Source organism: Plectropomus leopardus, chromosome 8 (genome assembly GCF_008729295.1).
Source record: "Plectropomus leopardus isolate mb chromosome 8, YSFRI_Pleo_2.0, whole genome shotgun sequence".
In the NCBI taxonomy this organism is placed as follows: Eukaryota; Metazoa; Chordata; class Actinopteri; order Perciformes; family Serranidae; genus Plectropomus; species Plectropomus leopardus.
Genome location: NC_056470.1, coordinates 28971695 through 28996621, shown reverse-complemented (window position 1 = coordinate 28996621; position 24927 = coordinate 28971695). Strand labels below are relative to the sequence as shown.

At 41.8% G+C, this 24927-nt stretch overlaps 1 protein-coding gene across 1 annotated transcript in view; it reads left to right on the top strand.

The window, feature by feature from the left end:
* The window catches only part of nol4la (nucleolar protein 4-like a), a 28958-nt gene extending 8394 nt beyond the window's left edge, over nucleotides 1-20564 (top strand). Inside the window, exons 2-11 of the mRNA XM_042492163.1 lie at nucleotides 4358-4513; nucleotides 6169-6280; nucleotides 10252-10361; nucleotides 14429-14570; nucleotides 15924-16216; nucleotides 17734-17919; nucleotides 18391-18579; nucleotides 18687-18803; nucleotides 18952-19141; nucleotides 19998-20564. Of these exons, the coding sequence (XP_042348097.1) occupies nucleotides 4358-4513; nucleotides 6169-6280; nucleotides 10252-10361; nucleotides 14429-14570; nucleotides 15924-16216; nucleotides 17734-17919; nucleotides 18391-18579; nucleotides 18687-18803; nucleotides 18952-19141; nucleotides 19998-20215 (1713 nt within the window). The 3' untranslated portion in view covers nucleotides 20216-20564. The remainder of the gene's footprint in view (nucleotides 1-4357; nucleotides 4514-6168; nucleotides 6281-10251; nucleotides 10362-14428; nucleotides 14571-15923; nucleotides 16217-17733; nucleotides 17920-18390; nucleotides 18580-18686; nucleotides 18804-18951; nucleotides 19142-19997) is intronic.
* Nucleotides 20565-24927: the final 4363 nt, after the last annotated feature.

The following is a 24927-nucleotide window of genomic DNA, read 5'->3' as shown; positions in this document are numbered from 1 at the left end:
GTGTGTGTGTGACTGCCAGCGGGGGTGGGGGCAGCAGACTCAACCCCTCCAGTCTCCTAGCAACAGAGCGGTTTGGTGCGGGACGGGGAGAGAGCGAGCAGGGGATGGGGGCTGGTTGTACAGTGGCTGGGGAGAGCAAAGTCCTACGGGATTAGAAAGATAGAGGGAAGGAGGAGAAGGAGGGTGAGGAGTTTTTTTTGCGGTGTTGTTGGCGATTAGGGATGCTGACATGTCTCCTTTGCTCTTTAAAAAGCGGCGTGCTGCTGCTGATGAGACCAAATATCTACAGCGCTGTTCAACAGCTGTTCTCCTCTGAGATGCTTCGGCTACAAGCTCTGCCCGGTAGACATGTGCAGCACTTAAACACACACGGCACTCACAAATACACACACTCGAAGCATGTCGTGTTTAGAGGTGAATGTTTAACTCCCTGTTGACTTGTGTTTGGAAGCTAAAGAGCTTATCGGAGCAGAGGAGCCTGAGACAGCCCTCAGGTAGCAGGACAGACGTGGTGGCCAGAGAAAGAAATGCAGCTTTGACTTCAAGTTGGGGAGTAGTAAAAGGCCGAGTCTACACATAAAACACAAAGAAAGCTGCAATGATTAGTCCTTTAATCGATTAATAAGATAACTGGCAACTAGTTTTTGCAGCAAAAATGCACAACAGTCCTAAGTTACAGCTTCCCAAAAGTGCTTTTCTCAGTTTGTATCATTGTAAACTGCAGTGCTGAACGTAGCAGATTCAGTGACTTGGGCAAGCTTTTCTCTGGTGCCCCCCACTCCCCCTCAAAAAATGTTATATCTATTGTATTTATTACAAATGAGAACAAGATCTTATGAGAAATCAACCAATATAAACAATAATATAAATCAACAGAATAATACATCATGGAAATGTGCAGACTTTGCCTTCTATTTTCTTTTAATACTACGCCGCAGATGGCTCTTGTCTTTTTATTTTTTCTTATAGCCAAAATGCATGGGACATGGATGCAGCACGAAACATTTGCCGTAGCATGCTCACAGAAGAGCGTGTCCATTATAATTAACTGCGGCTACTACACTAACCATAGAAGCTGTGCACTGCTCAATGCTATTTTTACACAGCTGGTCAATTTTCTTTCTCTATGTGCAGCTCCACAGCCCTCCAACAAATGATAACTACATAGCGCTGTGCAAAAAATTTAAAATTTGTGCCACCCATAGGAAGATCTGCCACTCGCAAACTGAATATCTTTGTGTTTTGAACTATATTTCGTACAAGATGTTTGAAGATGTCACTTTGGGCTTTTCAGAAATTGTGACGGGTACTTCATATTCCGAACAACCCGTCAATTAATCGGCCATGTGAAGATTTAGAGATTGTCTTTGTCATCTATGATAGTAAACTGAATATCTTCAGGTTCTGGACTGTTAATCAGATAAAATAAGAAATTGGAACGTGTTACTTTGGGAAGTTATAAATGGCCATTTTTAGGCTATTCTGACAAAATGATTATAATAATTAGTTATCAGACATATAAATATTGGAAATATTGGTATTAGATTCAGACCACCCACTAGAGCTGGGTATCGTTTGAAAAAATTATGATACCAATACCCTTAAAGTTATACCAACACCAACAGAGTACTTCATTTCATAACTTTTTAAAAATCTATTTCATATCCATCATGTGAACGGAGGCATTCAGGTGACTACCTGAATTACTTTGAACGTCTTTGTGGCTTCTTGGCATGCTGAATTGCCAAATCCATCAGATACACCACGCTCGATTGTCAATAGTTGTGGGCCAATCACATGCCTGAATCATAGAACAATTGAAGGTGGTGATTGGCTGCAAGCAAAACCATACAAATAGTAATTTCTTTCTAGCTCTTGGTACAAAAAGGACTGAATGCAGGTGTCCTTTCACTGGAGAAGTTTCAATACTATTTGGTGCTGGGTTGTTTCGGTCGATACCTGAAAGACATTGAACACCGATACTCAGCCCTACTGAACACCAGCTCTAACACTGGCAGGCTTCAATATACTGCATGTGTGTGTTTTTCTACATTCCCAGCAGGATATTCGGTGTGTGTATGTTGGGGTAGAATTCAGCGGAGGATGCAGCAGTGGTGTGGGTGCAATGCACACCCCACAGTTGTATGAGATTATCTAAATCCAGCGTGAATGGACCTGACACCATTGTCCCAAGAAGCAGCAGCAGCAGCATCAGTGGCAACAGCGGCGGCGGTGGTGATGTCACTGGGGGAATGATGATGATACCTCCAAGTGCGATAGATTACAGCTGTGATGATGAGGTGGAGGATCACTATTATTTCATTTATTATCATTACATTTAGCCCGTGCTGACAGGGGAGAGTGGCTCGAAAGAGAGAGGGAGAGAGAAAAGGAGAGAGAGGGCCGGATTAAAACAAACCCGCTCTGTGAGCTGGTTTTAGTTGCCATGGCAACGATCATTACCTCGCACTTGGGAGAGCAGGAGCAAGAAGAAGAGGAGGAGGAGGGGGGGGGGGTGAAAGAAAGAAAGGGAGACGGGACGGAGAGGTAGGGTATGAAGATGTGGAGGCAGGAGAGAAGACGCAGTTGGGGGAAAAACGAGAAAATGAAATGTCAGATCCCAGGAACTGTGCAGAAATGTCAAGAAGAGGAGGGGGACAAAAGTGTGATTCCTCAGTGCCGGGGGGACAACTTTTTGAACTCGGGACCCTCCTCTCTCACTCAAACAAGAAAAGATCACTCCCCACCTACAACCCAATCTCCAGAAAATGTCAGGGCTTGTCTCACATCTGCGTGGAAGAGCTGGACTCATGCAAAAAAAAAAAAAAAACTAATTAAATTCATTTTTTTTCCCATTTTATGCTTGCTGGGGCACTTTAAAAATACGAGCAGGTGCAGAAAAAATCAGATAAGATCTGTTTTTTGTCAGGATGAGAGTTACTTGGAGAAAAAAGATGGAGGCAGAAAGGAGAGGAGAGCCCCATGTGGTACTGCGGATGGAGGCCGTTGTCCTGGCGATCCCACTTCTATGGGGTGTCACATGACCCTTTGCCCGGCACACCTGCCCGAGAGAAATCAGTGGCAGTTTCTATGGCGACAGGGTCAGCAGTACGGGAGGCAGGATGACTGCCAGAGGTGGTGGTAGGAGGGACTGTTGGTCTTGTACAGTGTCGGTGGTGTTATTTTTAAACATTGCAGAGATGAGGTGATGGCTGCCGACCCGGCCAGGCCCAGACTTCTCCAGCTGAGAGAGAAATTTAAAGACAGACTGATTTCTGGACTAAACACAGCCGGTTGTTTCAGGTTAGGACACCTTGTTCAGTTTGTATAACTGTCTGTAACCACATGACTTCTGTGCCTTTAAGGGATAGTTTGACTATTTTCGACCAGCTTTGTATAAACACGATGTGGGTAGTGTATCTAGATGAGATGTGGTGATCTGCCCTCCATCTAACCAGTGTCTAGATGGCAAATCTTTATCGGATAACGCAAATTGATGCAAAAAACATCATCTGGAGGAGTTTCGCTGACTCTCGGGGCTGTTGCTGGGACTACAGGCTGCACTAACACATTTTTGTATTCCCTGCCACTCATTATGCTGCCACGGACATAAAGATTATGCAAGTCAACCATGACGCGCCACTCTATTTCTCTCAAACTTGGACTGAATTCTGATCAAACAATAAAAATAGGCAGTGCTGATCAAACATAAAATCAAGATTATGTTACTGCACTGCCTATTTTTTGCCTCAGATGTTTTAAGAAACACATTTTGGTGCCATGTTTAGATGCAATGGCGAGAATTTGTGAACAGGAATGAGGCACCGTACTGCCTCCTGCACAGTGGAAACAGAGGCAGAAGAAACTGAAGTAAAACCTTAAAACTAGGTGGTGCTGGTCAAAAATAAACCGAGATCCTGTTAGTGAGTCGAGTATTTCTCGCCTCAAATGTTTTCAGAAACATGTGTTAGGTCAACATTTGACTGTGATACAAGATTGGTTCTTGCTGACCAGCCACCACAATGTCACCCACCAGTGGGAGTGTTACTTTTTCTGGTGTGGCGCAATGCATTCTGGTAGTTGTAGGTTTTCTACCTTTTGAGGAAAAGCCAATGAAGCAGCCCTTTATCTTTTTCATCCCACCACTTTCAAAAGTATTTGCATATCTCTTCTCATAGACATCCTAGTTTTATCAAAAGGCCATCTATCCAGCAGTGACTTCTTCAAAGATCCTGCTCATGGATGCATGAAAGTCCCTTTGCAGCTCTAACAGATGATGTATATAACACACACATGTCCTCTCTGTGAGCCCGAGGCGGGACATTAAACTGAACTCCAGTCTCTCTCTGTGTTTCAGTGTTCAGATGGGAATTCGGCCCAAGACAACTCGTCCCTGAAGCGTGTAGCTGTGGTAGAAGACTTCTTCGACATCATCTATGCCATGCATGTGGAGATGGGCGCCGACCCCGGGAGAGCACCCAAACATGCAGGCCAAAAGAAGACCTACAAAGCGGTGAGTGAATCCCAACAGGTACCTGCAGGGTGCAGCTCACTCTGCTGCCACCGTTCACTGTATCACACACAAAGGAAAGATTGTCTGCACACTGATATTTGCAAGCTCCCACATTTTTTTTGGTCTCACTTAGAGGTATATTATGCAGGATTTTCCCTAAAAACAATGAAGTAACCCCTCTCAATCTTCATTTATGGCCCTACAGAAGTGTGTGGCAGTGTATTTATCTGCAGAGACTCTGCCCTCTGTCTGTGTTTTCCTATTATTTGACTGCGTTCAGGATGTGTATGGGCGCCCCCCCCACCCTCCCCCCAGGTTATGCGGCCAGTTCTGTGTTTTTATTTTTTGCAACAGTTGGGTATAGACCAACATAAGGGCTAATTTGGTTTTCAGAAGAAGGGGTTTAGCACCAAAAATGAAAATGTTTCTGTCAATATTCAACAAACTCCAACACAAAACTTTATTTAAATGCCTTTAGCAAATGTTTAATCAAAGCTGAAACTGTCCAAATCATATACTGCAAGCTCCCAGCGACTTTTTAAAAATAAAGTCAAGTGAAAATTTAAATGAAAAAACTCCCTTTGGTTTTACAAAGTAAAAGTTCCCCCCCTGCTGACACGTTCTTTGCAGTTTTATTTTATCGGGGATCATTATAACGAAACACTGATACAGACAATCTTCAAAATGCAAAATATCATCTCCAATAATTGGCAGATAATCTGCTGACCCCTAATCATGTATAATGTCAAGCATCAGGAGTCACCACCTTCAACAGAAAAACAAAGTACTTCTGGTGCACGAGAGTTTAATTGTGTCCCACGATGAATTTCTTAGGAACAAAGGCAGAATATGAGTTTACAAACAGAGCGAGGTGTGGGCTCTGCTCGGGCGTGGTGTCCTGACGGAGGCTTTGTGTGCAGCTCTGTGTCAGGGAGGGGGGTTTAGCAGGACTCTGGTACCCCCTCCACCCCGCAGGAGTGGAAAAAAAAAAATCATAGAGCCACGTCCTCCTGCCCTGTAGAGAGGTCCTGTCACGTCTCATAGAGTGTACCCTTTTGAGGAGGCAGCATCACTGGGGCAGGGCATAATATGGAACTGTCACTGTGGCCTTCTGGGAGGTGCACGCTCCTCTGGGTGGCCTTTCCCTCTCAGCTGCCTCAAGGGGCCACGAGGGGTGGGGTTGGGCAAAGGGGATGGGGAGCTGTGGCAGTGGTGATGGCGGGCCGGTGGGGGTGGGCACCCCTGCTGCCTCTCCATGGTCACGTGAAGGTCGCGTTTAACAGGGAAACGCCAGAGGGGGTGAGGAGGGGAGGGTGGCATAGCGGTGGAGACAAACAGAGGAGCGAGGCTGAGCATGAGAGAGAGGTGGAGATACGAGTCGACTCCACCTGAGAGAGCAGGAAGACGACGAGTTGTGTTTTTGAGCATCAAAGCAGAAATACGTACAGCTGGAATTAGGCCATCCGAAGGCACGGGAGATCGCCTGGAGGCAGAAATCCTCCTCATGCCACATCCAGATAACACATAATCACTGACCCCAAACTTTCACACACAAAATAAACACCTGCACACGCTTTGAGTTCACAGTCTGAGCTGTAACCGCTGCCATTTTTGTTGCCGTAACCCGGTCTCCTCTGCTCACTCCCCCGGCGCAGATAGCAGAGACCTACGCCTTCCTGCCCAGAGAGGCGGTGACTCGGTTCCTAATGAGCTGTGGAGAGTGTCAGAAGAGGATGCACATCAACCCCAGCACTGCAGAGTTCAAAGGTAACAGCACACATCTGACCCGTGGAGAGGCTTGCTAATTCTGGAGACATCATTAACTGACAGGCTGGGGTTTTTTTTTGTTTTTTTGAGATCAACCTTTAAGCGTGCTCAGATCCTTTGGCGTGGAAAAGGTTTAATTGCTATGTTGCAGTGCATGCTGGGATTATAGAAACCAATCAATCTTCTTGTTGAAGGGTTTTCTGCATAATTATATAATAGAAATGTTTATTTGGTTTTGTCAGATAGAGGTCAGTTCTCAATCATCTTGTCAGACTCGAAATATGAGCTGATGTGCGTTTGAACAGTTTTTATATCGTGCGTTCATTAATAAAATATACTGTATTTATATCCATCACCGACATGCTGTAACAAAGACTCAAGAGGACCACAGCTCTGTGTGGACCCCCAAACTGATCCCAGAGTCCCTCTAGTGGTCTGTGTGGAGACTGCAGACAGCTCTCAGCCACTTCTGGTTTCAGGTGTTACATATAAAAGAGGCTGCTCGGATTTCAACCTTTTTTGCAGGATATTGCGGCAATTCTGCCTCGTGCAGAAAAAATGGTATGCCTTGTTGATGGTGCATGCTAATACTCAAAAAGAAAAAAAATGGATAAATTAACAGGAAGTCTGGCCCACTGATTTGGCCCAAACTTGCGCCAAAAATGGCACCACTTCTGAGTCATAACTCAGTCAGTTACTAACACCCAGATATTTTCTCCATATTTTTGGATTTAGTGTCACTCGCACACTTTCTGATATAATTATCTCTGCTGTAGGTTGTGAATCAACATCCACAAATCTGTTGAGGAATCAATGAAAAAAGATGCGCCCTGTGATTTCAGAACTTGCCAAATAATAACAGCGTTTTTAAGTTTCCTTCAGTATTTCAGTGATAGTTTTGCGTATATATACGGATACTTTTTTCAACAGAAAGCTGTTGCAGCTAATTTGACACACTTTAATTGGTGCCAATTTAATTTATGTTGGCTATTTTGTGCGGTTGACGGGCAGGTGAATGGTGGTGCACTAAAAAAACAACAAAAAGTGTGCTAATCGCAGATCTGGCTCACAATTCACATCCAAAATGGCACCTTTTCTTTGAGTCATAACTCAGTCAGTACGTGACACACAGATATTATCTCCATGTTTTTGGATTAAGTGTGACTTGCATAGTTTGTGATATAATTATTTAAGATGTCCATTGTTAATAAAAATCCTTAAATCTGTTCAAATGAAAATAAAAAGACATGCTGTGATATTGCAGAACTTGCATGAGAAGCATCACGATTTTAAGTTTCCTTGAGTGTCAGAGTAATCCCAGTGACACTTGTGTGTATACCATGGGTACAAGCAGGAAGTGGTGACAGCTAATTCGGCATGACATTTATGCTGCCAATTAAAACTTTGGGGATGATTTTTAAACTTAATCTGAAGAGGAACACATAACTTAAGCTGTCAGATAAATGTTGTGGAATAAAGAGAACAACATTTCTTTCTAAATTTTTGTGAAGTATGAAGCAGTATAAACTGGAAATATTTAAGCAAAGCACAAGTACCTCAAACTTGTACTTAGCCGCAGAATTTGAACAAATGCAAGGTAATTTAGTTTTCAAAGTGTCCTGCACCAAAAGGTGCCCGGCCCCAATGGGTTTACAAGATAATACAAATATAACAAAAACAAGAGCAATAATATAATAAGAGCAAAAGAACAAATGTAATAAAAACAGTTTCAAAGCAGACACGAACATAAAACAAAACAAGAAGTAGCCTACTTAATCACTTTCCAGTAGTCAAATGTCCAGATTTTTGTCCCCACTCTGCGGCTGCATTCAGTTAAACAGATTCATTCAAGATTACTTCTAACTTGATTCATCTGCTGCCTTCAACATTTATTAGACATTAAAGCAGCCTTTGTTAAAGCTCCAGTTTATAGGATTTAAGCATTGAAGTTGCATAACTGAAACTTCTCTGGTGTACCAAGCGTGTTGTGGAGCTGCGGTGGCCATCACAAAAATCCGAATGGCCCTACCTGGAGCCTGTGTTCGGTTTGTCCATTCTGGGCTACTGTAGAACGACATGGTGGACTCCGTGTAAGCGTACCCACTTCTTATGTAACAAAAACACAGTGATTCTTAGTTTCAGGTTATTATAAACCAGTGCACCCCCCACCTGTCTACTACTACTACACACACACACACACACACACACACACACTGTACTGTGATGTTATTATTACAGGTTTTTGCATGTGCTACAATCTGTTGGAAACAACAGTAGTTTATACAGGACTTACACACAAACATTGTGATTATAGGCTGCAGCCTGTGATCACAAGCTGAATGAACACCTGTAGATATCATCTGTCATACAGGATTTACAAAACATATTTGCAGCAATTAATTAATTAATTAAGTAACTAATACATTTACCAAGTTCAGTCTTGTAGAGCCAGGGAGAGTATTTCCTCTCTGACTGCAAAGTTGGATCAAAGCCTGTCATCCTGTGGTGTGTCCTGTAGGCCTGCTAGTCTATACCAGTTACACTGAAGTTGTAGAGAACAGCAGACCTTCTTCTACAGCTGCTAACAGCCCACTATCATTCCCACTTAGAGAATGTGTGAAATCACAGCAAAGCATTTGGGCTGGAGCACCAGGCTCCCAAATCACTAAATCTGCCCCTGATGAAAAGCAGAGCAGCTGGATGAGAGACGGAGCAGTGCATCCTCATATTTAAAAACAATTCCATCTTAAGACTAAAACTGAGACTAAAACTAAGTCATTCCCACCGCTGAACATTTTACTGTTCAGATGCTGTGGCGCTGAGAGGAAAAACACAGGACACACAGATCTGTGGGCTGCAGACAGCGCGCGCTCCGTTTGTGCGTTTTGACCTCCAGCATCGTGATCACCAGTCAGTTCAGCACTTTCACCTGACTGTTTTATCTCAGCTGTCTTCTTCCTTTTTTGTGCTACATAGCATCACTAAGCTTAGCAGACAGAGAGCTGCCTCCACCTGACCATAACTACACACGCGAGCTGTGCGCGTGCGAGTTGGGGCAAAACCCCGCGTGAGCGCAGGAGAATTGACAGAGGCAGCAGAGACTGAAACATTAATTAGATAAATAACATCATCATATTTAGTTTACTCAATAAACAGAGTCTGTACCTATGCTATATGAAAAGTGACCTCAGATTGCTTCCTGGTGATCTGGCGCTACATACAGTCCTAAAATAAAATTGATTTGACTTTTCAGGGGGCGCGATGGCGCCTGGTCTTCATGGTTTCAATAATAAGTTACAGTGTCCAGACTAAAATAGATAAGAAAAGGATTAAGCTCCTTGCCTACCTGCCAAAGGGTCTTCGTCCTCCGCGTCGGTGTCCGGCTGGTCCTCCACATTAGTATCCGGCTCCAAAAATACGTCCCTCTCGCCGTCACATTTTGGCTCTTTTCCAGAGAGGCGAGTGTGGGAAAAAAGCTGAAATTGAGGAAATATGTTCCCGTATTTTAAGCTCCCCGTCGTCCTTTTCTCTCTTCGCCTTCTCTTTTGCTGCTCCACTGATCGACCTTTTTTTTTAATCCATTTTCTGAATAAACGACGGTCACATGACTCATCGTCATCATCACACACGGCAACAAAACAATCATAACACGTTTTTATTATCAAATAAAGTAACTGCGTGAACTGATTCAATTCCAACACAAATACTAGCATAATTGAGTGTTTATCTGTTGTTGTTGGTTGTTTTTAAGAAGAAGGAAAAGCTGGATGCTACAGTTGATGGGTTTGGGCCCCCTAGAGGTCGGAGGCCCCCAGGCCCAGTCGGCTTTATCTGGTTAATCCTTGCTTGAGTGGAAACACTATTAATTTTATATTTATATTTATTGATGCACCTAAATCATAACCGTGGACCTTAATAAGTGTTTTTTGTTTGTTTGTTTGTTTTAGTAATTTCTGTGTTTTCTTTGTCAGAAAATGACAGACCCACCTCACTGGTTCCAGACCTCATCGACTACAACATGCCTCTTACTGCCACCTACCTAAAACAAATGAAGCTGCAGTGCATGACGGCCACTGAAAGGGTGAGTGACTCTCATCTGCACGTTTGTGACGCCTGGACGCAGATACAAAGTGTCCTGATGAATTAATTAGAAAATCAATCACTGCAGCAATATTATAATTGTGTTTGTATTGACCGAACAAATCCTCTGCCTTATGTTCCTTTTCATCGAGTCTGTGGAGAAACACTTTGCGCTGGCAGAATAAAACCCTCTGAACTTTTAATTCACTGTTGAACAGTCAGAGCTGGGAGGAGGAGCTCCGTGTGAAAGCAGGATTAGTAAACCCTCTGACGTCACGTGGGAGACCCCGCCCACGCGTGTCTGTGACAAACACTCAGAGCCCACTGTCACTGAAGTGCAGGGAGCGCTACTTGATGATGATAATGTAGAACCTCACTCACGCATAATTAGGATTATCCGGAACAATGACCCAGACTGTGATTTGCGGGTGAGTACAAATTAACAAATGCTCAGAGTGTTGGTCACATCTGTGTGCAGACTGAGGATGAGCTGGGCCAATAATTTAATAATTAACCATCACAGAGGGTTATTTCAACTGCTGTAACAGACTTGTAGTGATTTGTTCCATATCTCTGCGGCGCTGCCTCACAGATCAGCCCGGAGCAGCAGTTGGTTCAAAATGCAGCAGGTTTGTTGTGTTGACAAAAGCAGATCAGCGGAGAATCTGTGAGTGTGTATCCAGACTGCTGCCAACTGTTTGCATGTTGTTCTGCAGAACTTTGCTCATTGTTGTGGTACATATGGTACAGAGATGAACTACATATGATGATGAAAAACATGCCCCACATTTGTTTTTCCCGTTCCAAAACAACTGTGTTGGACGTATATTATGTATTTGATTCATGCAGTGCTGCGTCTGTATTTTTATTTACTCTTCACATGTGTATGCACCAAAAACCAAAGTAAATACGAGAAAACATATGTTGGTTAGAAACCTTTTTCGGATTCTGATGCACATACGACCATTATAGGCAGGTCTAATTAGAAAAACACACAGGGGCGTAGTACCATATTTGGGCCCTATGCAGAGGCAGACTCTTTGGGCCCCATACCCTTCCTCTCTTGATCCACGTCTCTCTCACACACCTTTTGAAATTTCTTTTTTGTCTTTTTTGAAACCCTGATTTCTCCTTTTGTGGAGGGAAAGACAAGATGTAGTACGTTGGAGCATAAGCTGTCACTTACTTGACTGTGGTTATGCAAGAGTGGACTAAACCATTTTGCACCTTTAAAAGGCGAGAGAGGCCTCAGAGAGCTTCCACTACTTTTTTTTTTTTTTTTACAAAAAATTCAGCCTTTCAGCTGATTTAATCAGCCATATTTAATGTTGTTATGGCACTAATTACTTAAAATATGTGAAAAGTGCAAACAAAACCAAACTTTTCATTCCAGGCTTTTTGCAGGCCTCCCTCCCAGTGGGGCCCTGGATAATGAGTCAGACTTTTCTTCTCACTACACCACTGAAAACACTACTAAAATAGGACTTATATATAATAATTTTTGTTCTTAAAACATCAGAAAATTGTGACAATGACAATGAATATCCTCACAGTCCAAAGTTACATCTTCAGATTGCTTGTTTTGTCTGTACAATAGTTTGAAGCCCAAAAGTATTTAGTTTAATATCACAAACAAGCGTAACTATAGATTTCCTTTAAGAAAATATGTGCATATGTCTCCCACAATAAAACATTAAAGAGGGAGAGGACTCATTTTAATTAATTTAAAGTCATTTCAACTTGAAATTGATTCAAGTAAGGCACAAATTAATGTGTAAAAAATCACCAAAATGCAGGAAATTAAGTGTTTGATCCTCAGTATGTCTTGCCAGAAGACCCCAAACCTCATATGTGTCTCCCCCAAATGTTGAAACAAAATCTACATTCTTTATACAGGACAAAGAAAAACAAGAAAATCCTCTTAACTGATAAGCTTGAGTGTTTGTTTATTTGATCCAATAGATTAATAGATTATCAAAATCATTAATTCTAATTATAAAAGTATCATTTCGCTCTTCACAAAAATATTATTCTACAAGCTGTATCAGCTTCTGAAGATGTATTTTATGTTTTTTTTTGTCTCAATTGATGAGACAATAAAGTTTACTCCAGTAATGTTATTGTATACTTCTAAAGGTATAATGCTTTGGCTTTATTCTTATTAAAACTCATTGGGTTTTGGTTTTGAAAGTAAATCCTCAGACTTTATGAATTATATACTCTTCTGAAGCATTAATGATGCTACATTTTCAGCTACTTAGAGGCTCTGTAATTAGAGACTCTCTCCCTCTCGTGTCTCTCTCTCTCTCTTTAATGCTACACTGCTCACTTGGTACCTAATGGAGCCGTCACTGAGCATTTTGGTCCTCCTCAAACCCCTTTACAGAGGGATGGATGCATATTCCCAAGAGTTTAGGCCTATTTGTGTGCTCGCATGGCGGGAATGAGATGGCGAGATGATATTTCCGCTCTGTTCCCATCACACAGTCGTACTTTTGCTGCTCTCTCTGCCAGCTGATACATGACGGCGTGCACGCAGGTCACAGAGAAGTCACCATGTATGGTTAACAGGAAGTAAACCGGCCTGCGTCTCTGTGAAAATGTGGCTGTTAGCAGACGATATAATGTTTGTAGTTTAAAGCCGAAGCTCAGGACGGCCTCTGAATAGTTTGTAAGATTATTCCGCTCTCTTTGACTAATCCTTACCCTCATGGTGTACTCATATTCGTGTTTTGCTACAACACGCATCTTTAAGGTCTCTACGTAACGGAGTTAAAAATAGCAGCGCTCCGAGAAGCATATTACTTAACAGGGTTCGCTTTTTTCTTCTGATCTGGACTTAAGCTTGTTTTATTAAGATTTAATTTAAGAAAATGTCTTAAATGTATATTGAAAGTCCTATTAGTTGTTGTAATTGTTCTTCTTGTCCATACTGGCCTCTCAGAGAGCGAAGATATTTCGCTGTATATCTAAGTTATGTAGGTTCAGTGATGAGAGGAAAAAATAACTAACTGAGTGCTGCATGAATGAAACCCTACATTCAAAAATGAGCATCTTTGTGGATCTCGTTTCCCTTTTTTTGGTTGATTTCACATTTTGTCCTATGACATAAAACACATCAGTATCTGCCACTCATGGATTTTGAAGTTTTGATGTGATAATGGCTAACAAGAGGCAGAAAGAGACTACAGAACGCCATCGAGCTGAACAGTTTTACAGCCTGGTTATGACGCTGAGGTCTTCTGACTTTGTTTTTGGGCCTCAAAAAATCTTAATCGTGGTGTTTTTTTGTGAAGATTGTCTTGCTCATTAAACATTTAAGTATCACAAACTTTTGTTTTCTGCAATAATCCAAAATTCAGTAGGCTCTGGAAAGTCGCAATTTCTGAGTTCCCATTTGGAAACTCAGAAAGTCGGCGACGCCTCACCAACCCAGACCTCAAAATTCAAATCAGCTGCTCTGTGCATAAACAATACTAAATGCTGAAGGAATATACCGTTTATTTGCACGTCTGTCTTACTTGTGCATTATTAATACGTCGTTATCAACTAGTGTTGCAAACAGTGGTCAACATTGTGGTTTTTCGACTTGTTTTACTGGAACGCAGTCGACTCAATCCCATACTCCGACCTCTGACTCCCGAGGTCAGTGGACCATAGCGTTTGTTGAGGGCACCGGGGTTAAGGTGTGCCTTGGCTCAGCAAGGTAAAGCTGTATGTGGAAGCACAAAGGGAATTTCAAGCGGAAAACACTGTAACTTTGGAAACTACCGCCTTGATTTTTGCTTTAAAAGACTTCGTATTTTGTCCTCCATCACCAACATTGACATACGCCGTGAGAAGAAATGTATTTGTGGCCTTAATGGACAACAGGATCAAAAACACCGATACTGTCTGAGATGCAAAGAGACACAATAATCGTCTCCTCTTCGTCTTCTCTCTCTTAGTCCCTACGGGACAACTTGAAAGTTTGTTGTCAAAAGGATCTTTCTCTCGACACAACTCCCTCTGCACGTCCCGGTTTCTCTCCCCGCCTGTCTCACAGTCTCTTCCTGTCCCCCCCCTCAGGATGACAGTTCTGTGAGCAGCGAGGACATGAACGGCGTTGAGACCACATGGGTTGCAGCTGAGCAGCCTCCAGTGCCTGAGCCCAGTCCACCCAACGGAGAGAGAGTCAGCAATCCCACAGCTCCCATTAAAGAGGAGGACGGTAAGACGAGACACAGACACACTGTACTGGTTCCTGTTTGTTGTTTTATTTACATCTGGAATTTGAGGGTATACGACTGGAGGGCGCAGGTTGTTGTTTCACAGGAAACAGCTTGCCTCGTTCTTAGCGGACTAATCCAAATAAATCCACTCTTACGGGGGGTGGGACGCCGCAGCCCCAATCCATTGTGCACCCCTCTCTCTCTCCTCTCAGGGTCCAGGGCTTAGAGAAGTAGGACAAAGGCCGATGTTAACCTTCACAGATTAGGCACCGCCATGGAAAAGACTCTCAATGGAGAAACACTCTTAGTGAACATAGGTGGGAGCGTGACGCACGTAGAAACCATCACAGTGAAGTCAGTGCGCGACCATAAACGAATAACCCTCTGACACCTGGATTGACTTTTCACAGGCGATTAAACCTCTGAGGCCTAAGAAAATTGGTTTGATTTCTTTCAAACTGCAAAAAAATAGTCAAAGAAAATAATCTGAAAATAAGATTGGGGGAATAATGAAATATTATCAAAAAACGGTTGAGAAAACTACATTTCTGATCCAACTTGACAGATTCGTTGAACTTCTTAGAACCAAAGAACTGGATAGCATTGGGCATTGTCAATGTTTTTAAATCAGACGAAGCTTTTTATTCTTTATTTTTATTTATTGTATGTCTGTTTTAATTCTCTTGTTATATATTGTAAAATTCTGCTGCCTGTTGGCCAGGTCGCTTTTGAAAAAGAGATTTTATATATCAATAAGCTTTACCTGGTTAAACAAAGGTTAAATAAAAAAAACCCTAAATATTTTAACAATATATTTAAAATATTGTTACAAAAATGTTTGGGTTTTTTGGCACTTCATCATTTTCTTTCTTTTTTTTTGGCTTATTTTCAGATGATTTTCTTGCAACTTTTTACCAATTTCTTGCAAATTCTTTGGCCATTTCTTGTTAAGTTGCTCATTACCTTTTTACCATTTAAAAAAAAAATCAGACCAATATACTGAGGTTTCAAAGAGTTAAAAAGCTTCACACACTCCAGGAAGTGAAGGCTCCCCTCCCCCGTCAGTCCCTCCTCATCTTCATCTCTTTCTCTCTTCGATGTTAAAACTCAGAAGATTCCCTCTTTTACACTAACTTTTATTTATCCTGACAGTTGACCCCAATACCCGCTTCCTCAACAGTTTCAGAAAGCACAACACGAGGCAGGAAGTCCCATCCCCCTGCGCTCACACGCCCACTCTGTTGTTACCCGAGACAGAAATAGTTCGTATTGTAGTAAACAAACCCACATTAAAGCAAAATGATGACAAACATCCTCACGGCTCAGCGCTGCGTCTTCTGTTCCTCTGCCAGACGACGACTCCTCGGAGAGCGGCAGTGCCAACGGGCTGCCGGCCCTGACCTCCCCGGAGGTGCTGGCTGTGGGTGGGAACCCCCCAGATGGTGGGGCCCCTTACGGGGAGGCGACAGAGAACGGGGTGAGCGCTCCGCTGGACTTCAGCACCACCTCGCCCTCGTCCTCCTCAGAGGATCAGCAGCCGGTCAACCTGAGTGACAGACTGCTGCCGGCGGGGAGCTCGCCATCAAACTCCTACCCCGCAGACCCCAACAGGAAGTACCCCATCAAGACAGAGTACGCCAACAAGGTAAGAAGAGAAACTTGATTTTATTCATCAGTACTTTACATACATTTGTCTCATGTGGTCCAAAATTTGTCTCTCAATAAACAGTTAGGTGGTGATGTCATCGGCGTATGGTAAAAACAACAAAACAAAATATCACCATGAAACTTCCCCAGTTGATCACTGACAATAAAGACAATTATTTTTTTGTGTTTTTTGGGGACATTTTATGCTTAGATATGCAAATGATCAAATTAGATATGTGTCGATTTGCCAACATTTCAAGAACAAAAATATTAATTATAATTACTATTATAATGAAGTAATTATTTTATTTATTGTATGTGATGTTTTGTCTTTTTCTATTGACCCTGAGTCTAGAATAAAGTATTGATTGATTGAGTTATTGATTGATTGACTGATTAAGTCTGAATAAGATTAACAATCCTTGTTTCATTTTTATGTGAATTGCGTATATCTCCTTTAATCCATGTTTTTTGGTAATAACTGATCTGTAAAAACTTCGAATATAGACAGGCATAAAACTTGAAAGTTTGATGTAATGTAAGTGCTGCTAATGTGGAGATTTCTGGCTCAGAATTTGAGATAAAACTCATTTTTAGAAAAAAAAAGCCTATTTCGATTATGTATAGTAAAATTTTTAAGACAAAAAAAAGGTGTATAGGGTACATATTTTAACTAACGGATACCAGCGTGAAACTTTCCCAGTTGATTACTGAGATTAAGACAATTAATTTCATTTACAAGCTTTCTGAAATCATGTTTAAATATACAAATGATGCACTCACAATTTTTCATACATTTCTAGGACATAAATCTGAAAATTTAATGAAGTCAGGTTCAAAATTCTTGTTTCATTTTGTTGGCATATTAGAATCAAAGATTTTTAGGGAGTGAATTTTGGGATCTCTTCATCACTTCATAAATCAGAAAATACTGTTAACAGTCATAAAAATCAATTTCAGCCATATTTCTGGAATGAAATGTTATATAAATCAGGCTATGAATAATATATGACCAAAACCCCTCTGTGAAAACCCTCAGAATATAGATATGAATAAAACTGGAAAGTTTGGTGAATGTAAGTGCTGCTGTTCTGGACAAGTATAAGACAAAAAATGAGAAACTGGCCTTCCATACAGCTTTCCCCCATTCTTTATTTATCATTTTTCAAGTAATGGAAATTAAGTAAACACGATACAAACACAATACAAAAATGCAAATTACAAAACAAAACTCCCCTTCCCCTCCAAAAAAATAGGAAAACTAAGACAATCATGTTTTGTATCACAAGTTTTCTGAAAATCTATGTTGAAATATGCAAATCATGCATTAAATCAAATGTGCACTTTCTGCACTTGATTCCGATCAGAACTACCAAAATGTGTATTTTTGACATTTTCTTTGTATTAGTTTGAGAGATGTTCACCTGCGGTGTCTTACCTCAAGAAAATCAGCTCTTGTGTCAGTTTGATCTATAATACTTTTATTGTTGTGTGTATTTTTGTGTGTGTCTGTAGTCCCCTCCTTACAGCTCAGGAAGCTATGACTCTGTGAAAACTGAACTGAGCATGAGCGCTGAGGACTTGACCTCTGGTCGGGCTCAGATAATTGACGATGACGACGACGATCATGACGACCACGATGACAGCGACAAGATCAATGATGCCGAGGGGATGGACCCCGAGAGACTCAAAGCCTTCAATGTGAGTAACCTGTCGAACCACTGCAGTATTTAAAAATACAACACAGTAATTTTGGACATCAGCCGGCGTTGATATTGTACTCAGCAATATTAGAAAAGTCTGACACATGTGATGTGTATGTGACGGTCATAATTTACTCTGTGAAAACTGCTTGCTGTGCATCTCTGAGTCAAATCGAAATGAATACAGTTGCAGAAATGCATCCATGAGTGAAAAAGCAAACACTAGAAATATTGTCCTGAATATGAGCAATGATTCCATTTCCATCGCTCCTGTTTTCATCACCTCCCCCTCCCTCTTTATCTTCCTCCACTCTAAATCTGATGCTCCCCCATCCCCTGCTGCCTCCCCTTCCCTCTCTTTTGTTTCGACTCTCACACCCCTCTCCCTCTCTCTCTCCGGCACCCCCACTCCCATTTTTCTGCTCTACATCCCCTCTCTCCCCTCCCCCTCTCTCTCTGTCTCTGTCAGATGTTTGTGCGTCTGTTCGTGGATGAGAATCTGGACCGCATGGTGCCCATCTCCAAACAGCCCAAGGAGAAGATCCAGGCCATCATCGAGTCCTGTAGCCGCCAGTTCCCAGAGTTCCAGGAGCGCTCCCGCAAGCGCATCCGCACCTACCTCAAATCCTGCCGCCGCATGAAAAAGGGCGGCTTTGAGGTACAAAGTGCCCTTAGCTACAGTGATGTCCGTATTAATCACAGATCCCTATAAATCCAGCGTTTCGCATCCATAATGTGAAAAATCTCTCTGCCCCGTCCTGCCAGATTCGACCAACACCTCCTCACCTCACATCCGCCATGGCTGAGAACATCCTCGCCGCTGCCTGCGAGAATGAAACCCGAAATGCTGCCAAGAGGATGCGGCTTGATGTCTACCAAGCGGTAAATGTCTTGGCAGTTGGTGTTTGAGAATTTGCCTGGCAGGGGTTTTTTGGGAATGAGCTAGGATGGCTATGCATCATTAACGGCAAACTGTACGATTTAAACTACAATATTCTCCCCAAAACTGAAAATGTTTAATATGTCACAGGACGAACCTGCCGCTGTTGACAAGTCAAACACGAGGGACCCGGCCTCTGTGGCGCCGTCAGGGTTCACCATCTCCAGCGCAGCTTTTGCCCAAGACCAGCTCTACACCAACGGAGGCCTCAACTACAACCTGCGGGGATATGGGACGGTCGGCAGCAACCAGCAGAACTCTGGCGCTGCACAAACAAACGGTGAGGAGCTAAAACCAACCAAATGATCAGGCCTGAAAACTATAAAAGGATATTCAACATGAGAGGTGTGATGATACATCGCTCTGGATCGATATATATCGAGTCAGCGGTCCATGATCCAATATCATTGATGCAAAGTGCAAACATCGATACATAATCATCAACTTTAAATTTGCTTGTGTTTTTTGTCTGTTTGTTCTTTCATGTGAAACTTTTAAAGCTGCTCTTGCCCAGATCTCCTCTGTAAAACAGATTTTGAAACTCATTGGAAGTATTCCTGGTGTAATTATGGCTAAATAAAAATAGTAGTAATAATATTAATAAAATACGCCTTTATTTGGAAATTCCCATGGTATGTTTGTGTAACCATTCTATCCAAACACACCTCCTTCCTAAACATTAAAATGACGCTATCAGCTTAGCGTTCTGATTTTGAGCTGGACGTTCATTACAAGTACTATTGGGATATATAGATACCTTTTAGCTATTGATTGCACAACACTGTTGGAGTGCAGAGCATACTCTGGGCACAGATGGAGCAGCAGAATACCAGGCGTGGTAAAAGTGAAACTTAAACTCTCATTGCGCTTGGTCCTAAAGTGTTCAGCAGCTGCTCCTGTCATCCATTGATATGATCAGCTCCGATCAGATCAACAGATCAGTTATCCACCCTGTTACTCAAGAGTTTCACCTGCGCTGCTTTCTGAATTTTGTGTGTATTTTCCCACCAAATACGTTCACTATTAAAAAGCTCCAGTTTGTATATGTAAAATTCCCACACTTAACATGCCCTTTAAAAATATCTCCTGTTATTGTTCTGTAAACTTTTATTGAACGATCACGTTTGTGTCCGCAGGTCCCACAGATCTGAGCATGAAGTCAGTCGGCCCAAACTCCTCTTCCTCCAGCTCCAACAGTCACGGTCAGGGAGGCGGTGGTGGAGGAGCTTCGGCTCAGCTCAGCCCTCCGGAGGTCACGGCAGTGAGGCAGCTCATCGCAGGGTACCGAGAGTCCGCCGCCTTTCTGCTCCGCTCTGCAGACGAGCTGGAAAACCTGATCCTGCAGCAGAACTGAGTCCGAGCCAAAACCTCCTCCCAGCCTGTCCATCTCTGTTGCCCTCGGTCACACACATCCGGGCAGACGTTCATACAAAGACACAAAAGGTACACAAGCGATGCTGCAGCGCACACGATGGGTCCCGTAGGTACCGTCACCGATTCCCACGTGTTTCTGTATTTGGACGGGCCAGAACATATCACAGGCTGAAAAATGTTTATTTATGCATTTGGTTCACTTTGACCTTAGTGCCCTGTTTATCTGTAGCCATTCATCCCACCCAGTTCATTTTACCACTTCAACCTCCATTCGTCTCAGGAAGCGATGATCTATGTGAAAGAATTATCTGCATTGGTGCACAGGAGAGAACCACAACCTGAAATCAGCTGTGACCATAATGCCACATCGGCTCGTTTATGCAGATGTTTGTACAAATTAACAGTGAAATAGCAGTGGTTTAGTGTCATTACCTTGTTTCTATTTTTACACAAATTGTAAAATATGCTGTACAGTGGCATGATCTGATTGGGTCGTCTGATTCGAGTCATTTCTAAACTCTCCAAATTCACTTCTGTCTCATGGGAAATTTGGAGCGTGGCTTTCTGGAAGTCCGTAGATTAATCGCTGCTAAATCCACTGACCTGTTAACCTCAACAGCTACTAAAGGATGTGCTTATTTACAAACACGCAAAAAAGTGTAGAGAACGTTAAAATAAAACAGCAGGACAGTGTTAGACAGGTTTCACCTGAAAGTTTTGACCAGCAGATCTGTCCGAATGATACCTCGGTCCTGCTCTGTTGGAGTGGTTTCTAGATTCTTAGGCCCTGTCTAAATGTATGCAGATATTTTGAAAACTGATACTTTTTCCCTCCTCTGTTTTAAACTATAATTCTGTCCACATTAAATTCATTTAAAAAAATATTTCAGTCTAAACTTAGAACAGAAAAATGTCCCCAAATGCTCGCTGGCACCTGAGATCTCATGACCGCTGATTCTTGTTTAGTTTAAGGATGCAGGAGCTCACTCAGACACACGCCTGATGCTTTCCAACCCTCATCTGCAGAATCAGCATGTTTATAGCCAATCTCTGACGATACCGATAATGCGTCGATATAATCGCGCATCCCTACAACCAGTAGTCCACCATTGTTGTTCTTAGCATATACTCATTACGGTAAGCAACAATAGGCTGACATGATACTCAAACAGTGTCAATAACCCAAAACTCCATTGTGGATGAGATGGCAAAGCGTAGAGGAAAACATCAGTTTATAAAAATCTGTATGTGTTTGCACAGGGCTTTAGGCATGTGGTTACCAAGAGACAAAGACTCATTACCCAACGTGACTTTATTTTCAGTTATTTTATTATGAAAATTTCTCTCACGGGCAATTTCTCATAACTTAAAAGGAAAGGAGGCTTTTAAGAAGCGTGGGTATGCAAATTGAGGTCACAGACACCTGTCAGGGATTAAAAAAAAGAAGAAGAAGGAGATTAATATATTGTTTCTTGGTTTATAACCAGTGCTACTGGAAAAGAGGAAAAAGGTGCAATATTGAAGATAATCAGTAATGGTGTGCTTACTGAAATGACTCTGTCAGACGTGCTGCAGCGTTTAAGGCAAAAAGGCGGAGTACTTTACCACAATCTCCTCCCGCTATAACTGTCAAGTTGTAAAAAAAAAAAAAAAATAGAAATGATATCCCATGCAGCATTGTAGCCAATTTCAATGTTGTTTGTTGTGAATACTGATCTTTATTGCTAACCTCATGACGGAGGCACTTTTATGTATTGGGATCAGTCATCCGTAGTGATAAAAGGAAATGGGACCTGGCAGAAAAATGAGACTTAATGTTGCACGTCTTTTTTTTATTTTTAATTTTATTTAGAGTGATTTTTTTAGGGTCTTTTTGTGAAGGATTTGTCCTGTGAGTATTTTTTTATTTAAAAAAGGAGCACATTGAGCTCACATGCATCGGTGTAACCTAAAACATCCATGTGGCTTTACTGGATGCAGTGTGAGTGTGTGTGCGTGTGTGTGTGGGCTGCTCAGACAAAAGAAACTCCGTCTGTATCATCCGCTCTGACCTCAGCTGTGTCAAACTCTCATCTCCATCATCGATATCATGTCTGAAAACACACTGTCTGAAAAGAAGCAAGAGACAATCTTTGAAAAAGATGTAATCGCATCACAGTTTACTCTCCCTGCTATGGTGTGTGTGTGTGTGTGTGTGTGTGTGTGAGTGTGTGTGTGCGTGTGTGCGTATGTGGTCTGAGGGCACACAAGAGTACTCAAAGCAGATCTAGAGCACAGTCTCACAACAGACACTTTTAACGGTGAGTCACTCGGCACAAACATGTCGTGTAAGTGTGTGTGTGTGTTTTTATCCTTTTTATGTTGTTGTTGTTGATGGCGTAAGTGTTGTTATTGACAGTATGTTGATTTTTCTGTTGGTGTATAAGTGGAGTGACCCAGTTTGTACGACATCAATCTGTGAAAGATTTAATTCAGTCGGCTGAAACATTCCAAACAAGGACAATGACTCTTCGAGCAGCCGGGAAAGCGGCTCGCACCTTATTGATTTGTCAAAGTTTAGAGAGATATATTTCTGTATTTATCACAAAAAATATCAGTTATTTATCATGAATCAGTCTATTTCTCACCACCACCAGGCCACTCTAGAGCTGGATTTACATACTAAATGTCATTTACATTTTTATTCCCATGTCATGATTGGGCTGCATCACATTTACAGTAAATTCTTTTATCTATTGCAAGTTTGGAAGCACTTTATAGCTCAGGATTAAGGTAACAGGACACAGTGATCTGAGTGTGTCTTTACCTCATTTGGAACATATTGAGAACTGATTATAACAAAGGACAGAAGCAGCGCTCAGTCTGCTTTATTGATGACAATAAAAGAAAGCAAATAGCTCCTTTTTGGAAACCTTAGTCGAGCGCCGTTTGAACTCATCACAGAGGGGTGTTTCAAAAAGAAAGCTCCGAAGAGCAGGTCTTATTGTAAAAAGCAAATGAAAGCAGGATGAATCTGTTTCATAAAGTTGGTTTGGAGGCAAATTTTGTTTATTTTATGATGATCAGAGGTGTCGCTCTCAGTGACAACCCGACAGAGAATCGTCACCTGAGTCTGCAGCTCTCCTCAGCTTTTTATGGAGAGTTTCAGTTCATTGTTTTAGTTTTCTGCCACCACAGCTTTACTGTTTTGGTTCACTCTCACCGCTCTAATGGTGGCATTTCTAGCTGCAACAGGCAGCTATTTCAGTGAAATTGTCTAAAATCCCCACCTGCTCAGCACCAAACAGCACACAGACACAGTAAGCGACTAGCTGGTGAACATAGTGGAGCATTTAACAGCTACAGAGCCAGATATTCCCCTCAGGAGTTGTTAGAGACCAAAAACGGAGATAAAAAAACACTAACACACTAACATTCATAAAACAAAAACAAACATGAGCAAACGCTGCTGGATGTGCAAAAAAGCGTCAGTTTTAAAGATTGTGTTAAATCAGCATTTATAGCTTATTTTAGCTCCCCCCAAGTGGCCAAAAGAAACATAACATTATTATTAATTGGATCAAGGTATATGGTGAATATTGGGGCAGAAATTGGGAATTCACTTTTTGTACATTTTTTCTAAGAGGTGGTAGGAATTGATAAATATTCACTTCCTTGTACTTCTTATTGGACATGAGGTACTTATATTTGTTTACTGATTATGTCCTATTGGTATTCTGGTGTTATTTTTCTTGCTTTTATTTTGTTCTCCCCCTTATTTGGCATTTTCAAAATAAAATAATGTGATGCCACGGGGCTCGAAAATACTTTTCCACATAATTGCATTGTGAAAGGCACGTCTGTAAATCAGTGGATACATTCTTTTGAGGGCCACAACCTGGAAAATAACTTGTTTTACTATCGGGATTTGATCCTTTTGGCCTGATTACATTTAGAAAATCTAGCAGCACCGCCGTCAGTCTCTGGTGTGCTTGCTTTATGGGCCAAACAACGCAGAGGTTTCCGGCAATTTCACACCAGATAAAGAGAAGTAGAGCTTTTTTTCATGTGCCACTGATCATCTTTAAAAAGGAATATCCATATCCAGTTCTCTTTATACATCCATGGTTAATATTTTGGATTATGTTACTTCACAGCCTGGTTTCACCCCAAGGGCTCATAAATACGCCGCTTGGGCAGTGCCCCACACTTAAGTGGCTGTATGAAACGCACCAGGCATTCAACCATCTCCAATGTAACCCATCTGCATTATTATTAGACTTTCAGAGCAACAGATGTAGGTTTAAGAGCACAAAAATGTGTCTAGGGCAGGCGGGAGGCCAAGTGGACAGGTCTAACAAGTACAGGACTTTGACCCAGGAGACTTGTGTTTGTGTCCAATGTAAAACTAAAAGTCAATCTTAAGGTTTAAGCGACAAAACAACTATATTTGTACATGACTAAAATAAAAAAAACTTAAGTACGACTCCTTCTGCATCAAGATAAAATGTGTAAGGCTGAGCTTCTGCCCCGGTGTGGAAATATGATGAGCAGGGAGATCATGTTACACTTATTTTGTGCAAATGAAAAAACATCTTTAATTTTGCATTCAATGGAACTAAATTAAAGATGTTTTTAAGCCCACTTATGGACCTGAATATCATGTAGGATATTTCAGAATGAAAAAGATATGAACTCATATAATTTTATTGT